The sequence below is a fragment of the Entelurus aequoreus genome, linkage group LG03 (assembly GCF_033978785.1).
Source record: "Entelurus aequoreus isolate RoL-2023_Sb linkage group LG03, RoL_Eaeq_v1.1, whole genome shotgun sequence".
Lineage (NCBI taxonomy): Eukaryota > Metazoa > Chordata > Actinopteri > Syngnathiformes > Syngnathidae > Entelurus > Entelurus aequoreus.
Window position 1 is genome coordinate 11,543,485 of NC_084733.1, and position 17,994 is coordinate 11,561,478.

The window sequence follows — 17,994 nt, forward strand, 5'->3', positions numbered from 1 at the left end:
GTTAGCAAGTACAGGTTAGCAAGCAACACCAAAACTTTGATGTTTCATTGAGAATATAGAACATTACTCACAGCGCTCAAAAATCTGTCAAAATGTTTTAGTACGACTTTGGTAAGCTACAAAGCTGCACCGCTTGATGGATTGTCGGCGCATTACATACTGTGCTTCAATATACGGCTATTATGGTGTGTGTGTGTGTATAAAGACCCCAAAATGGCCCCTTTTGAGGATATTATATGGCGTTTTGTTTCGCAATATTGTGCAAAACCAACTTTTCTTATTTATTGGTACCTGCTGATGTGCGTCTCTCGATGAGCTTCAAGAGGTAGTCACCTGAAATGGTTTTCACTTCACAGGTGTGCTTGGAGCTCATCGAGAGAATGCCACGAGTGTGCAAAGCAGTAATCAGAGCAAAGGGTGGCTATTTTGAAGAAACTAGAATATAAAACATGTTTTCAGTTATTTCACCTTTTTTTGGTTAAGTACATAACTCCACATGTGTTCATTAATAGTCATGAAAATAAAGAAAACGCATTGAATGAGGAGAAGGTGTGTCCAAACTTTTGGCCTCTACTGTAAATTCGGTATCCAAAAAAGCTTTCGTAATAAAGACACAAGGTAACCTCCATATATTTCCTACAGAAAATATTCTTGTTGTGTTCCATATTTTCTCTTCCAGCTTGCCTTGACAAAGCCCAAAGAGGTGTACTTTACCCATAATTCGTCCGTCAAAGTGTGGGTTGGTGGCCACCTTGAGGCCAGGGTGAGGCATCAGGAAGCAGGAGATGTTGGTGAAACACGAGTGGATGTGTTTGCGCACGTTCTGCAGCTCCTCATGCTGGTTCTCTGAGATCTAAAGGCACGGACAAAAAAAAAAACACTTTTAAAAAGGTTCCAACATTCTACTTCCTGCCTGAAAGGTTGGTTGCGCTCACTGACCTTCAGTCTCTTTTCCAGGAACTTCATGCCGCCTTCCTGTCCGTATGGAAACTCGTAAGGGAAACTCCAGTCTCGGATGAGGAATATCATGGACTGACGAAGACGAGTCAGCATGTCATTGTACAAGACACTGCCAAGCGATGGGTGAGCAAATCATGCAAAATACCTGAAACGGTTTGAGAAAAGTCTCCTCCATCGCGAGTCGGCCATACTCGGTGAACAGCTGGGGTAAAGTCAAGTGACATCTTGTCGTCAGGTCAATTGCACAAATAGCTCACATTTCATATAGTATGACAGGAATTAGAGATGTCCGATAATGGCTTTTTTGCCGATATTCCGATATTGTCCAACTCTTAATTACCGATACAGATGTATACAGTTGTGGAATTAACACATTATTATGCCTAAATTTGTTGTGATGCCCCGCTGGATGTATCAAACAATGTAACAAGGTTTTCCAAAATAAGAGAACAACTTCAACTCAAGTTATGGAAAAAAGTGCCAACATGGCACTGCCATATTTATTATTGAAGTCACAAAGTGCATTATTTTTTTTAACATGCCTCAAAACAGCAGCTTGGAATTTGGGACATGCTCTCCTTGAGAGGTTGAGGTGGGTGCAGTTAGGGGGGTTGGGGTTGAGGTTTGCGTAGGGCGTGGGGGGGGGGGGGGGGTGTATATTGTAGCGTCCCGGAAGAGTTAGTGCTGCAAGGGGTTCTGGGTATTTGTTCTGTTGTGTTTATGTTGTGTTACGGTGCGGATGTTCTCCCGAAATGTGTTTGTCATTCTTGTTTGGTGTGGGTTCACAGTGTGGAGCATATTTGTAACAGTGTTAAAGTTGTTTATACCGTCACCCTCAGTGTGACCTGTATGGCTGTTGACCAAGTATGCATTGCATTCAGGTGTGTGTGAAAAGCTGTTGATGTTATGTGACTGGGCCGGCACGCAAAGGCAGTGCCTTTAAGGTTTATTGGCGCTCTGTACTTCTCCCTACGTCCGTGTACACAGCGGCGTTTTAAAAAGTCATAAATTCTACTTTTTGAAACCGATACCGATAATTTTGAAACCGATGCCGATAATTTCCGATATTACCTTTTGAAGCATTTATTGGCCGATAATATCGGCAGTCCGATATTATCGGACATCCCTAACAGGAATGCATTGGCCTTCCAATGCAAAAGGAGGCGGTATACTTCCAGAAGCTCATAGCTAAAGTCTCACTGCTGCCCTCTCAGGGTACAAAGTGCTACTACAGCAGGGTGCAGTCTAGGTTAGTTTGTTTCTATTAAGTCATTTTTAGTTGTTTACATCATTAAAACATGAAGAACTAGATAAAACCGCTGGATGATGACCACTCATCATATGGAGTCATTTAAAAACATCATCAGGAGGTTGATTACACCCACAGCTGTTCAATCCAATGTTTTGGATTCCAATTGGCTGTTATTTGATTAGACCACGTACCTGGAGACGAGGCGTACCTGGAGACTGATTTCGGTACCTTTTTTTTTTCCGGCGATACCCAATACCGAGTCATGTAAAATGAAACGATACCATATTTTAATACACCAGCTCCAGCACTTGGTGGGCAAACAGGTGTATTCATAGCATAATGTTGGGATTTTGGGGGGGGAGATTACATCCACACGATGTAATCTCCATACATCGTGTGGAGCTGCGCCCCTAAATCAACAATCCTCCATCATGGCAAATAAACTACTACTTGCTAAACATGGCAGAGTGAGAGCAAGCAGGAGCAGGTTTGCCAATCGCTAAACTACAGAAGTTGTTTTTGTCTTTGTTTCGTTATTGCGTACTGTTGACTTTCTGATCAACAATTGTATGTATTGAAATAAAAGTAGGAACTCGTTTAAATAGTGTTGGTATGTTGGTAAGTATGTTGTACCGTTGGGGAACTGGAATTGAAACGAGGAACCGGGATGATGAGAATTCAAACAATGCCAGACCAGTTCCCTGTTAAATGTAGGATTTATAGTGCTGTCGTTTTTTATGAGACATCCGTATTTTTCACACTATAAGTCGCAGTTTTTTTCATAGTTTGGCCGGGGGTGCGACTTATACTCAGGAGCGACTTATGTGTGAAATGATTAACACATTACCGTAAAATATCAAATAATATTATTTAGCTCATTCACGTAAGAGACTAGACGTATAAGATTTCATGGGATTTAGCGATTAGGAGTGACAGATTGTTTGGTAAACGTATAGCATGTTCTATATGTTATAGTTATTTGAATGACTCTCAGAGGTGTGGACTCGAGTCACATGACTTGGACTCGAGTCAGACTCGAGTCATGAATTTGATGACTTTAGACTTGACTTGACAAAATGTAAAGAGACTTGCAACTCGACTTAGACTTTAACATCAATGACTTGTGACTTCACTTGGACTTGAGCCTTTTGACTTGACATGACTTGCTACTTTCCCCAAAACCTAAAGCTTAAAAAGTTATTTGGGAGCGCTCCGTAGCTTTCATTTTGTACGTGTTTGTCTATCAGCGTGTGTGCTGCGTGTCAGCGTGTGTGCTCTCAGTACAACAGCCAATCAAATTAGATCTACATTGTTTTCATCACACAGCATTCAGCCAATCAAATTGCAGGACAACCAATGAACAAGAGTTGTCAAACAACGCGCCAGTGAGAAAGATTTATACCAAAGTTGGTTTCGTTCGGGTACAAGAACTACGACTTGGTCAACGAATTGCCGTATGCAAATCACGCAGTTCGAATATTACAGACGGAGACGCAACAACTTCCAACTTCGTTCGACATTTGAAGTTGCACAAAGAAGGGTAAGTTTTGAATGTAAGATAACGTTTATTGGCTAAGTAACATGGCTTTTATTTGCTGTGTAGTTAAATCAGTGAGGCTGTAAACTCACTGCTAACGTCATAAATTCATAACCATAGACATTTTATAAGGGTACACAGCATCGAGCACTACTGCCTACTGGCGCAGACGAGACGCGGGGCCGCCATCTTGGAGTGGTGATCCGCTCCACTCAGTGCAATTCATTTGGCAGGAGCAATGAACTGTCAGCGCATTTAATTCATTTTACCTCACTGAATACCACTGATTTTCACGCGCTTTGTTGTCATACGTGTAGCTATGATAACAGACACATGTTTTATTATTCATAGTTTGCTTAACAGTAATAGAATATTCTTATACGCTATAAGTGACCAGACGTCCGAGATTAAAACTGGGAATATAATCCCAGAGAAGGGGGAAAAAACGGTCAGCTATTTTTAAATTGAAGAAACAATATGATTACGTTACTATGCTACATAAACAATGTATGAATACATTAGATATCTATATATCTTATAGACCGTATCTCTGTTGCTGCAGCAGCAGAGAGTTTATTCTGTCATGACACTTTGTATTGATATTTTGTATTACATTCTTCCCTCAAATGATCATGTTTACAGTGATTGTTATATATGTATTTTTTATGTATGTCGCTTTGGATAAAAGCGTCTGCCAAATACTTAAACATATATAAACACCTGAAAGTCTTTATATCAGCTAAAACCACCAATCTGTTTCACTGGATTCAGAATAAAACCAAATTCTGTTTTACCCAACAATGTCAGTATTTGAATATTGTTACTTGAAGACTTATTCCTGGTTCCAATTATACTGTTAAGAAAGTATTGTCTTATATTTTGCCTAAAATGAGAATGCATCATTATCAATGGCGGCTGGTGAATTTTGTTTTAGGTGGGGCTGAAAGTTTGTAAACCAAACCCCTGTAGGGGCGTCATCCTCCCCCAGAAGATTTATTTGTGATTTTCACATACAAATATTGAAGATCTTTGCTCCTTCTCAACTCTGTGGTAATGTTATTTTAATAAAATACAACCAATAGTACATTAATGTTAAATCTTACTTGTGAAAAGTAATCCCCCGATTCCTATTTTCAACAGTCCGCTCATTTGAGCAGGAAAACGCTGAACACCAGTCCGGCATCTTTGTTTTCTACCTGTCAACTGTCAGTTTAGGCTGCTCGCCGGTTCCTCATCACCACTTCAAGATGCAAATTGCTCGCGTCACAGCAACCAATATTGCGTCTACTTATAAGATGTTTATGGTTATAACGTCATTTCAAACACGGCAATATGTTGCGTCCACTGCAGTTTGCTACCTTATTCATACTTTTTGTCAAGTGATTTTTTAAGCAGGGTTGCATGAGGTACCTATACATAACGTTACGTTAGTCAATGTATCACACACAGTAACATAACGATAGACGGCGGTCAGCAGCACCGCGTATTTTAGCCACCTACAAAAAGACAAACCTAGTCAAATAAAGGTCAGTTAAAATGTATACTATATTAAGAATATGTGTAGATATTGCATAGGGCCCTGACATCTAAAAAGTACAACTCTGTTCATTGTTATGTTCATGTATTTGTTATGTTTTTCATTTGTACGCACACATCAACACACATACAGTATGAGATGAGATCAATGAGATAAGGTAAGAACAGAATAGAAACTGATGTAGAACTAGTTACAGTGCAATATGCCATGGAAATACAATGTTAACACTTTTGTACAAATAAGTACAGTTGCACTTGTTTTTGCAAATGTGTTTATTCTGTAAAGGAATGAGTTAAATGTTTAAAATTGTTTAAACTATTAAAATGACTGGTTAATAGTGCTATTATGAATTGCTATGTCAGTACTATTTTCTTTCCTGCTATTTCAAATGCACTTGTTTTAATAAATAAATACAGCGGTTTAAAAGCATACACAATCTGTGTAAATATATTAGTCTGTGGTCAAAAGGACTTGAAAGGACTCGAAACTCAAAATGCAGGACTTGTGACTTGACTTGAGACTTTCCAGTCTTGACTTTGTACTTGACTCGGGACTTGCCTGTCTTGACTCGGGACTTGACTCGAGACTTGAGGGCAAAGACTTGAGACTTACTTGTGACTTGCAAAGCAATGACTTGGTCCCACCTCTGATGACTCTTACCATAGTATGTTACGTTAACATACCAGGGACGTTCTCAGTTGGTTATTTATGCCTCATATAACGTACACTTATTCAGCCAGTTGTTCAATATTCTTTATTTATTTTAAATTGCCTTTCAAATGTCTATTCTTGGTGTTGGGTTTTATCAAATACATTTCCCCAAAAAATGCGACTTATATATGTTTTTTTCCTTCTTTATTATGCATTTTCAGCCGGTGCGACTTATACTCCGGAGCGATTTATACTCCGAAAAATACGGTAAATACACTTTTTTAAATGTGTTGTAATCATGAGTAATCACAGATTATTACACGCTTGCATTATTGAAATTAACTTTAAAAAAAAAAAAAAAGATTGATTTTTCAGTGTGCGGTCCTCAGTGGAAAAAGTTTGGAAACCTCTGCTTTAATGGAATACAACAGTGATTCTCAAACTGCAATACGTGTACCTCTAGTGGTACGCAGGCTCATTCCAGTGGTACGCCAAATAATCAATTAAATATTCAAACACAGTGTTACTTTTCTAATTGTCTGTAATGTTATAGTGGCCAAACATATGACTTATACTTGTTAAATAAAACCACTGCCTTGTTTTTAATGAATACTTAGGCCTACCACGCTGCTGTGTTTTAATGTTGGTCATTATGGTGGTACTTGGAGAGCCAGGTGCTTGGTAGGACTTGGTGAAAAAAGTTAGAGAACCCCTGGAATAAGAGTGTTAATTGGAGTGTTTACAGTATGCTAAAAGATGCACAGGAATGCATTTTATTTTAGGTATTTTATAGATTAATATATTTTTGCCTTTTATCATGTATTTTATTCATTATTGCACACACTTGCACTTTGTCCAAAGGTTATTTTTAAAGTGCTCTACCTGCAGGTGCTGAAGGTCGTCCTCCTGGACGTTCTGTGAGATGTTGTAAACCTAAACAAGAGTCATTGTGAGTATGAGTATAGAAAATGATATCATGCTCCCGTGTTTTACCTGCATGGAACTGATCATGGTGCTCAGGGCGAAGACGGTGGCCGAGTCCCTGAGTGTGGACTGGCTGTCAAAGGTGCCTTGTGTGTCCATGAGCAAGACTGCCACCTGTGTCGTCGTTGTCGTGACGATAAAGGTGACGCGGGTGAACATTCTTCATTTTTCTCCACATCAATATGTACAAACAACAACAACAGATTTGACCTTTGTTCCATCAGGCCGGTCCACCAGGAAGACCTCGCTCCAGATCTGGATCCCAGTGGTCTCCCTCTCTGAGCCCCCCCTCCAGGAGAAGCCGGTCAAAGGCTCGTCAGCCAGGCCTAGCCAGTCCTCACGCGCCTGAACAATGTGAGGTATAGTCTGGTTAGGTTTCTTCTGGGCGTCAAGTAGCCTTGAGGTACCTTCATGGTTGTACTAGAACTGAAGGAACCTACATGGTTGTACTAGAACTGAATGTACCTACATGGTTGTACTAGACTTTAGGTACCTACATGGTTGTGCTAGAACTGAAGGTACCTACATGGTTTTACTAGCACTGAATGTACTTACATGGTTGTACTAGCACTGAATGTACTTACATGGTTGTACTAGAACTTTAGGTACCCACATGGTTGTACTGGAACTGATGGTACCTACATGGTTGTACTATAACTGAAGGTACTTACATGGTTGTACTAGAACTGATGGTACCTACATGGTTGTACTAGAACTGATGGTACCTACATGGTTGTACTAGAACTGAAGGTACCTACATGGTTGTACTAGCACTGAAGGTACCTACATGGTTGTACTAGAACTGAAGGTACCTACATGGTTGTACTAGAACTTTAGGTACCCACATGGTTGTGCTAGAACTGAAGGTACCTACATGGTTTTACTAGCACTGAATGTACTTACATGGTTGTAGTAGAACTTTAGGTACCCACATGGTTGTACTGGAACTGATGGTACCTACATGGTTGTACTATAACTGAAGGTACTTACATGGTTGTACTAGCACTGAATGTACTTACATGGTTGTAGTAGAACTTTAGGTACCCACATGGTTGTACTGGAACTGATGGTACCTACATGGTTGTACTATAACTGAAGGTACTTACATGGTTGTACTAGAACTGAAGGTACCTACATGGTTGTACTAGAACTGAAGGTACGTACATGGTTGTACTAGACTGAAGGTACGTACATGGTTGTGCTAGAACTGAATGTACCTACATGGTTGTACTAGAACTGAAGGTACCTACATGGTTGTACTAGAACTGAATGTACCTACATGGTTGTACTAGCACTGAAGGTACCTACATGGTTGTACTAGAACTGAAGGTACCTACATGGTTGTGCTAGAACTGAATGTACCTACATGGATGTACTAAAACTGAAGGTACATACATGGTTGTACTAGAACTGAATGTACCTACATGGTTGTACTACAACTGAAGGTACCTACATGGTTGTACATGTAGCGCAGCATGAAGTCCATGAGGAAGGACTTCCCCTTCCGGAAGGCTCCCGCCACAGAGATGGCCACCACCTCGCGGTCTCGGACCTCCTCCGCCAGCAGGATGCGACTAAGCGCCGCCTCGTCCAGCTCGAAGGTGTGGTCGTCTTTGACCAGCAGGACCTGGATGGGCCGCGCCCGCCCATCTGACTCCTCCTCCTCCGAACTCCAGTCGTAGACGTTCTTGTCGCCGAGAGACCCTGCCGTGACAGGAAAATCTTCTTTATCATGTCCGAAAAGGAGTAGGAAGAAGCAGAGCTTATTTATTCCTACCTTTTTCCGCATCATAGCAGTTTTTAACCCATTTGTTTGTTCTCTATTTGTTACACAACCGTGAATAAATAAATTCATTAATTAATATAGAATGAGTAAGTAAACAATTATTAAATACATAAATAAACAATAAATAAAGTTATCATAGATAAATACTTAAGTGCCTTTCAAAAATAAAAACGTTTAGATAATACATATTGTATGAAAAACAATACAATGGAGTGTAGTACAAACAACTGCAGTAGTTTTATGAAATAATGTAATAATAATGTGCAGCATTTTCCTTAAAGTGGACTTGTACGATGTCTCCGTCAAACACACCATCAGCAGCTTCTTCATATTTTTATGGGAAAATAGCTGCTTTTTAAATATTATTTTAACGTTCCGCTCCTATTCCTTCACCAAGTTAGCTGGTTATGCGCTCTGTCATGTTTTTAATTAATTATTTATTTAATTCAATGAATATAAGCTTAATGTATGTCCATCTCTAGCTATAAGATAATGTTAGCGAATAGGACTGGATGTTTTAGTCGGTCACTGTGACATTTGCCAACAATCATTAGGGGCAGCAAGGCTCGTAACCTACAAACCCCGTTTCCATATGAGTTGGGAAATTGTGTTAGATGTAAATATAAACGGAATACAATGATTTGCAAATCCTTTTCAACCCATATTCAGTTGAATGCACTACAAAGACAAGATATTTGATGTTCAAACTCATAAACTTTAGTTTTTTTTTGCAAATAATAATTAACTTAGAATTTCATGGCTGCAACACGTGCCAAAGTAGTTGAGAAAGGGCATGTTCACCACTGTGTTACATGGCCTTTCCTTTTAAGTGAAGTGAATTACATTTATATAGCGCTTTTTCTCAAGTGACTCAAAGCGCTTTACATTGTGAAACCCAATATCTAAGTTACATTTAAACCAGTGTGGGTGGCACTGGGAGCAGGTGGGTAAAGTGTCTTGCCCAAGGACACAACGGCAGTGACTAGGATGGCGGAATCGGGGATCGAACCTGCAACCCTCAAGTTGCTGGCACGGCCGCTCTACCAACCGAGCTATACCGTCCCAACATCATTTTAACAACATTCAGTAAATGTTTGTGAACTTAGGAGACACATTTTTTAAGCTTCTCAGGTGGAATTCTTTCCCATTCTTGCTTGATGTACAGCTTAAGTTGTTCAACAGTCCGGGGGTCTCCGTTGTGGTATTTTAGGCTTCATAATGCGCCACACATTTCAATGGGAGACAGGTCTGAACTACAGGCAGGCCAGTCTAGTACCCGCACTCTTTTACTATGAAGCCACGTTGATGTAACACGTGGCTTGGCATTGTCTTGCTGAAATAAGCAGGGGCGTCCATGGTAACGTTGCTTGGATGGCAACATATGTTGTTCCAAATCCTGTATGTACCTTTCAGCATTAATGGTGCCTTCACAGATGTGTAAGTTACCCATGTCTTGGGCACTAATACACCCCCATACCATCACACATGCTGGATTTTCAACTTTGCGCCTAGAACAATCCGGATGGTTCTTTTCCTCTTTGATCCGGAGGACATGACGTCCACAGTTTCCAAAAACAATTTGAAATGTGGACTCGTCAGACCACAGAACACTTTTCCACTTTGTATCAGTCCATCTTAGATGAGCTCCGACCCAGCGAAGCCGACGGCGTTTCTGGGTGTTGTTGATAAACGGTTTTCGCTTTGCATAGGAGAGTTTTAACTTGCACTTACAGATGTAGCGACCAACTGTAGTTACTGACAGTGGGTTTCTGAAGTGTTCATGAGCCCATGTGGTGATATCCTTTACACACTGATGTCGCTTGTTGATGCAGTACAGCCTGAGGGATCGAAGGTCACGGGCTTAGCTGCTTACGTGCAGTGATTTCTCCAGATTCTCTGAAACCTTTGATGATATTACGGACCGTAGATGGTGAAATCCCTAAATTCCTTGCAATAGCTGGTTGAGAAAGGTTTTTCTTAAACTGTTCAACAATTTGCTCACACATTTGTTGACAAAGTGTTGACCCTCGCCCCATCCTTGTTTGTGAATGACTGAGCATTTCATGGAATCTACTTTTATACTTAATCATGGCACCCACCTGTTCCCAATTTGCCTGTTCACCTGTGGGATGTTCCAAATAAGTGTTTGATGAGCATTCCTCAACTTTATCAGTATTTATTGCCATCTTTCCCAACTTCTTTGTCACGTGTTGCTGGCATCAAATTCTAAAGTTAATGATTATTTGCACAAAAAAAAAGTTTATCAGTTTCAACATCAAATATGTTGTCTTTGTAGCATATTCAACTGAATATGGGTTGAAAATGGTTTGCAAATCATTGTATTCCGTTTATATTTACATCTAACACAATTTCCCAACTCATATGGAAACAGGGTTTGTACGTTCAGGGTTAAGAAGGGGTTAAAAACACAACAAATTGTGCGCGCAGCAGCATTGGTGAGGGAGGGGCCGAGACAGAGAGAGCGAGAGAGTTATGATAAACGCGCATGCGTCGCCATGCTCTGCTTTTTATCCATAGATTTATCAGATTTAATTGTTTTATTATCTATAGCAGGGGTGTCAAAAGTGTGCATTTTTGTAACATTTTCCTTGTTTTATTTGGCAAGTTGAAAGAACATGGCGCCAGTATGCTGTTTTTTTTCAATAAAATACTGGAAAGGATAGAAATGTAGTTTGTCTCTTGTATCCGATTATTAATTGATTAATCGAAGTAATAATCGACAGATTAATCTATTATCAAATTAATCGTTAGTTGCAGCCCTACTGCTAATATTAGAATTCTAACGACTGCTGATATTAGAATTCTAATGACTGCTGATATTAAAATTCTAACAATTGTGTTGGGGGCCACACTTTGGACACCCATGACTTAAAGCAAAATTAACAAAAAAGCTAGCCTGCTAATATTAGAATTCTAACGACTGCTAATATTAGAATTCTAACGATTTTGTCGCGGACACCCATGACTTAAAGCAAAATTAGCAAAAAAGCTAGCCTGCTAATATTAGAATTCTAACGACTGCTAATATTATAATTCTAACGATTGTGTCGCGGACACCCATGACTTAAAGCAAAATTAGCAAAAAAGCTAGCCTGCTAATATTACAATTCTAACGACTGCTAATATTAGAATTCTAACGACTGCTAATAGAATTCTAACGGCTGCTAATATTAGAATTCTAACGATTGCTAATATTAGAATGCTAACGATTGTGTCGCGGACACCCATGACTTAAAGCAAAATTAGCAAAAAAGCTACCCTGCTAATATTAGAATTCTAACGACTGCTAATATTAGAATTCTAACGACTGCTAATATTAGAATTCTAACGACTACTAATATTACAATTCTAACGACTACTAATATTAGAATTCTAACGATTGTGTCGCGGACACCCATGATTTAAAGCAAAATTAGCAAAAAAGCTAGCCTGCTAACATTAGAATTCTAACGACTTCTAACCACTGCTAATATTAGAATTCTAACGACTGCTAATATTAGAATTCTAACGACTGCTAATATTAGAATTCTAACGACTACTAATATTAGAATTCTAACAATTTTGTCGCGGACACCCATGATTTAAAGCAAAATTAGCAAAAAAGCTAGCCTGCTAACATTAGAATTCTAACGACTGCTAATATTAGAATTCTAATGATTGTGTCGCGGGCCACACTTTTGGACAGCCATGACTTAAAGCAAAATTAGTAAAAAGGCAAGCCTGCTAATATTAGAATTCTAACGACTGCTAATATTAGAATTCTAACGACTACTAATATTAGAATTATAACGACTGCTAATATTAAAATGCTAACGATTTTGTCGCGGACACCCATGATTTAAAGCAAAATTAGCAAAAAAGCTAGCCTGCTAACATTATAATTCTAACGACTGCTAATATTAGAATTCTAACGACTGCTAATATTAGAATTCTAACAACTGCTAATATTACAATTCTAACGACTACTAATATTAGAATTCTAACTACTGCTAATATTAGAATGCTAACGATTGTGTCGCGGACACCCATGACTTCAAGCAAAATTAGCAAAAAAGCTAGCCTGCTAATATTAGAATTCTAACAACTGCTAATATTAGAATTCTAACGACTGCTAATATTAGAATTCTAACGACTACTAATATTAGAATTCTAACGATTGTGTCGCGGACACCCATGATTTAAAGCAAAATTTGCAAAAAAGCTAGCCTGCTAACATTAGAATTCTAACGACTTCTAATATTAGAATTCTAACGACTGCTAATATTAGAATTCTAACGACTGCTAATATTAGAATTCTAACGACTGCTAATATTAGAATTCTAACGACTACTAATATTAGAATTCTAACGATTGTGTCACGGACACCCATGATTTAAAGCAAAATTAGCAAAATAGCTAGCCTGCTAACATTAGAATTCTAACGACTGCTAATATTAGAATTCTAATGATTGTGTCGCGGGCCACACTTTGGACACCCATGACTTAAAGCAAAATTAGTAAAAAGGCTGGCCTGCTAATATTAGAATTGTAACGACTGCTAATATTAGAATTCTAACGACTGCTAATATTAGAATGCTAACGATTTTGTTGCGGACACCCATGATTTAAAGCAAAATTAGCAAAAAAGCTAGCCTGCTAATATTAAATTTCTAACGACTGCTAATATTAGAATTCTAACGACTGCTAATATTAAAATGCTAACGATTTTGTTGCGGACACCCATGATTTAAAGCAAAATTAGCAAAAAAGCTAGCCTGCTAATATTAGAATTCTAACGACTGCTAATATTAGAATTCTAACGACTGCTAATATTAGAATTCTAACGACTACTAATATTAGAATTCTAACGATTGTGTCGCGGACACCCATGATTTAAAGCAAAATTAGCAAAAAAGCTAGCCTGCTAACATTAGAATTCTAACGACTGCTAATATTAGAATTCTAACGACTGCTAATATTAGAATTCTAATGACTGCTAATATTAGAATTCTAACGACTACTAATATTAGAATTCTAACGATTTTGTCGCGGACGCCCATGATTTAAAGCAAAATTTGCAAAAAAGCTAGCCTGCTAACATTAGAATTCTAACGACTGCTAATATTAGAATTCTAACGACTGCTAATATTAGAATTCTAACGACTGCTAATATTAGAATTCTAACGACTGCTAATATTAGAATTCTAACGACTACTAATATTACAATTCTAACGACTGCTAATATTAGAATGCTAACGAGTTTGTCACGGACACCCATGATTTAAAGCAAAATTAGCAAAAAAGCTAGCCTGCTCATATTAGAATTCTAACGACTGCTAATAGTAGAATTCTAACGACTGCTAATATTAGAATTCTAACGACTGCTAATAGTAGAATTCTAACGACTGCTAATAGAATTCTAACGACTACTAATATTAGACTTCTAACGATTGTGTCGCGGACACCCATGATTTAAAGCAAAATTAGCAAAAAAGCTAGCCTGCTAACATTAGAATTATAATGACTGCTAATATTAGAATTCTAACGACTGCTAATAGTAGAATTCTAACGACTACTAATATTAGAATTCTAATGATTTTGTCGCGGGCCACACTTTGGACAGCCATGACTTAAAGCAAAATTAGTAAAAAGGCTAGCCTGCTAATATTAGAATTGTAACGACTGCTAATATTAGAATTCTAGCGACTACTAATATTAGAATTCTAACGACTACTAATATTAGAATTCTAACAACTGCTAATATTAGAATGCTAACGATTATGTCACGGACACCCATGATTTAAAGCAAAATTAGCAAAAAAGCTAGCCTGCTAATATTAGAATTCTAACGACTGCTAATATTAGAATTCTAACGACTGCTAATATTAGAATTCTAACGGTTGTGTCGCGGGCCACACTTTGGACAGCCATGACTTCAAGCAAAATGAGTAAAAAGGCTAGCCTGCTAATATTAGAATTGTAACGACTGCTAATATTAGAATTCTAGCGACTACTAATATTAGAATTCTAACGACTACTAATATTAGAATTCTAACAACTGCTAATATTAGAATGCTAACGATTATGTCACGGACACCCATGATTTAAAGCAAAATTAGCAAAAAAGCTAGCCTGCTAATATTGGAATTCTAACGACTGCTAATATTAGAATTCTAACGACTGCTAATATTAGAATTCTAACAACTGCTAATATTAGAATTGTAACGGTTGTGTCGCAGGCCACACTTTGGACAGCCATGACTTCAAGCAAAATGAGTAAAAAGGCTAGCCTTAGCAACAACGGACATTCCCAAACAGGGCGGGCTCCCAACCTGCCTGTGGCGGCCATTTTCGGTGGTGACAAACACAGGTGTGACCGCATTAACGTCACTCTCGACGAAAACTGCTTTGCCGTGTTGGCTTCTAGAAGCTTATTCCAGCCATGACGACGAGGCACCGAAAGGGAAAGCGACAACGCACCTGTGACAGACGCGGTGTGAATAATTCAAGTCATCCCCCTTGCGAGGGGAAGACGAGGCCGCGCCCAGACGCTCCCATCATGGCCGCGTTAAGTAGGTCAGACCTTCTTCTCACCCTACGTCCTTTCACCTTTTTTTAAAGCCTACAAGATGACGTCATCGCCCTCAAAGACGTCGGTTCATCGCCGCTGCAACGTTACATAATTACCGACGGCGTCAAAAATAATAATTTCCTGCCGCAACAATCACACTTAAGTGGCGGGCTCGGCATCACGTGACACGAAGGCAGCCCGAACATGATGATGGAGGCTCGGGCCGACGCCGATTCGGCCCGACAACAACAAGCGTGGTGTAGTGAATTAAAGGTGACATACGTACACTCACCCCAGCTGTCTCTGTCTTTGCGGTGTTTCGCCATGGCGCACCTGCAGGAAGACCAACAAGAATCCCTCTGGTTTTTTTGTTTTATTCCCCCCTGCTGAGTGCACCACCCTAGTCGGCAGTCATTTGCGGATGATGCGCCTTCTGGAGGAAATCTTCCCCAGCGATGCTCGCATTGCAGGAGGAGGAGGAGGGTGGAGGCGATACTGCCCACCAGGGGGCGCTTTTGCCTTTTAAAGTAAACGCTGCATAATTGTGTGAATACTCCCAAGTTTTCTACACCAAAATGCATCTATTTATTATTGTGTGAATACTCCAAAGCATTCACACATATGGTTTTCTACACCAAAATTAATCTATTTATCATTGTGTGAATACTCCAAAGCATTCACACATATGGTTTTATACACCAAAATTAATCAATTTATTATTGTGTGAATACTCCAAAGCATTCGCACATATGGTTTTCCACACCAAAATTAATCCATTTATTATTGTGTGAATACTCCAAAGCATTCGCACATATGGTTTTCCACACCAAAATTAATCCATTTATTATTGTGTGAATACTCCAAAGCATTCGCACATATGGTTTTCCACACCAAAATTAATCCATTTATTATTGTGTGAATACTCCAAAGCATTCGCACATATGGTTTTCCACACCAAAATTAATCCATTTATTATTGTGTGAATACTCCAAAGCATTCGCACATATGGTTTTCCACACCAAAATTAATCCATTTATTATTGTGTGAATACTCCAAAGCATTCGCACATATGGTTTTCCACACCAAAATTAATCCATTTATTATTGTGTGAATACTCCAAAGCATTCGCACATATGGTTTTCCACACCAAAATGAATCCATTTATTATTGTGTGAATACTCCAAAGCATTCGCACATATGGTTTTCCACACCAAAATTAATCCATTTATTATTGTGTGAATACTCCAAAGCATTCGCACAAATGGTTTTCCACACCAAAATTAACCCATTTATTATTGTGTGAATACTCCAAAGCATTCACACATATGGTTTTATACACCAAAATTAATCCATTTATTATTGTGTGAATACTCCAAAGCATTCACACATATGGTTTTATACACCAAAATTAATCCATTTATTTATGTGTGAATACTCCAAAGCATTCGCACATATGGTTTTATACACCAAAATTAATCCATTTATTATTGTGTGAATACTCCAAAGCATTCGCACATATGGTTTTCCACACCAAAATTAATCCATTTATTATTGTGTGAATACTCCAAAGCATTCACACATATGGTTTTATACACCAAAATTAATCCATTTATTATTGTGTGAATACTCCAAAGCATTCACACATATGGTTTTATACACCAAAATTAATCCATTTATTTATGTGTGAATACTCCAAAGCATTCGCACATATGGTTTTCCACACCAAAATTAATCCATCTATTATTGTGTGAATACTCCAAAGCATTCACACATATGGTTTTATACACCAAAATTAATCCATTTATTTATGTGTGAATACTCCAAAGCATTCACACATATGGTTTTATACACCAAAATTAATCCATTTATTATTGTGTGAATACTCCAAAGCATTCGCACATATGGTTTTATACACCAAAATTAATCCATTTATTATTGTGTGAATACTCCAAAGCATTCGCACATATGGTTTTCCACACCAAAATTAATCCATTTATTATTGTGTGAATACTCGAAAGCATTCACACATATGGTTTTATACACCAAAATTCATCTGATTATTCTTATAATCCAAGTTCTTCTTCTTCTTCTCCAGATTTTGGCGCGTTCTACCTTCCGCATTTTTCACCCGATTCAAACAGTTCCAACGTCAAACTGTTCAGCCTATTCAGGAATCGCGGGCTTTCCCTTGACAAATTCCAAAAACTCCCAGATTTCCCAGAATTCCAGGTTTTCCGGGACATTTTTCCCATTCAAAATTAACTGGCCATTTTTCAAACTTCCACCATTTCCTCATTTTTCAACCTATTCAAACCATTCCACCTTCAACACATTCCACCATTCAGGAAATTCAAACTTCCCTTTTTCCAAGTTCAAAAATATTCCAAGATTTCCCGGAATTCCTGCTTTTCCAAAGCCCTATTTCCACCCTTTTTTCTGGCGACTACTCCTACCACATAATTGAACACATTTCAACCGTTCCACCGTCAAAACATTCCTCTTAATTAGGACACAAATTCCAGGAATTCTGTAATACCATTTCTCAATTCAACATGTTACTACTGCAACATTTCTTGACCGATATGAAAAATTCCAACACCAACCATTTCAACTCATTCAGACCATTCAAGTTTTTTACCATTTTCCAAAAAATTCCCAATTTTCCCAGAATTCCCTAATACAATTTCTTGCCCGATTTAAACAATTCCAACACCAA

The 17,994-nt window shown here is 38.5% G+C and overlaps 2 protein-coding genes across 7 annotated transcripts in view; one reads left to right on the forward strand and one right to left on the reverse strand.

Annotated features, from left to right (window-relative positions):
* The window catches only part of atl1 (atlastin GTPase 1), a 29,872-nt gene extending 14,124 nt beyond the window's left edge, over window positions 1-15,748 (reverse strand). For 2 of the 5 annotated variants that reach the window (XM_062041217.1, XM_062041215.1), the window contains exons 1-8: window positions 15,571-15,748; window positions 8,375-8,625; window positions 7,132-7,266; window positions 6,931-7,035; window positions 6,820-6,870; window positions 1,106-1,162; window positions 940-1,032; window positions 715-853 (exon numbers count right to left, since the gene is read on the reverse strand). In XM_062041217.1, coding sequence (XP_061897201.1) covers window positions 715-853; window positions 940-1,032; window positions 1,106-1,162; window positions 6,820-6,870; window positions 6,931-7,035; window positions 7,132-7,266; window positions 8,375-8,625; window positions 15,571-15,604 — 865 coding nt within the window. In that variant the 5' untranslated portion in view covers window positions 15,605-15,748. Of the gene's footprint in view, window positions 1-714; window positions 854-939; window positions 1,033-1,105; window positions 1,163-6,819; window positions 6,871-6,930; window positions 7,036-7,131; window positions 7,267-8,374; window positions 8,626-15,187; window positions 15,264-15,564 lie in introns of those variants that run through there. The other 3 variants (XM_062041216.1, XM_062041214.1, XM_062041218.1) reach the window with 2 other exon arrangements.
* map4k5 (mitogen-activated protein kinase kinase kinase kinase 5) overlaps window positions 15,069-17,994 on the forward strand; it is an 80,729-nt gene continuing 77,803 nt past the window's right edge. The window contains exon 1 of one of the 2 annotated variants that reach the window (XM_062041202.1): window positions 15,069-15,283. The gene's annotated coding sequence lies outside the window, so the exon portion shown is untranslated. The remainder of the gene's footprint in view (window positions 15,284-17,994) is intronic. The other variant, XM_062041203.1, reaches the window with a different exon arrangement.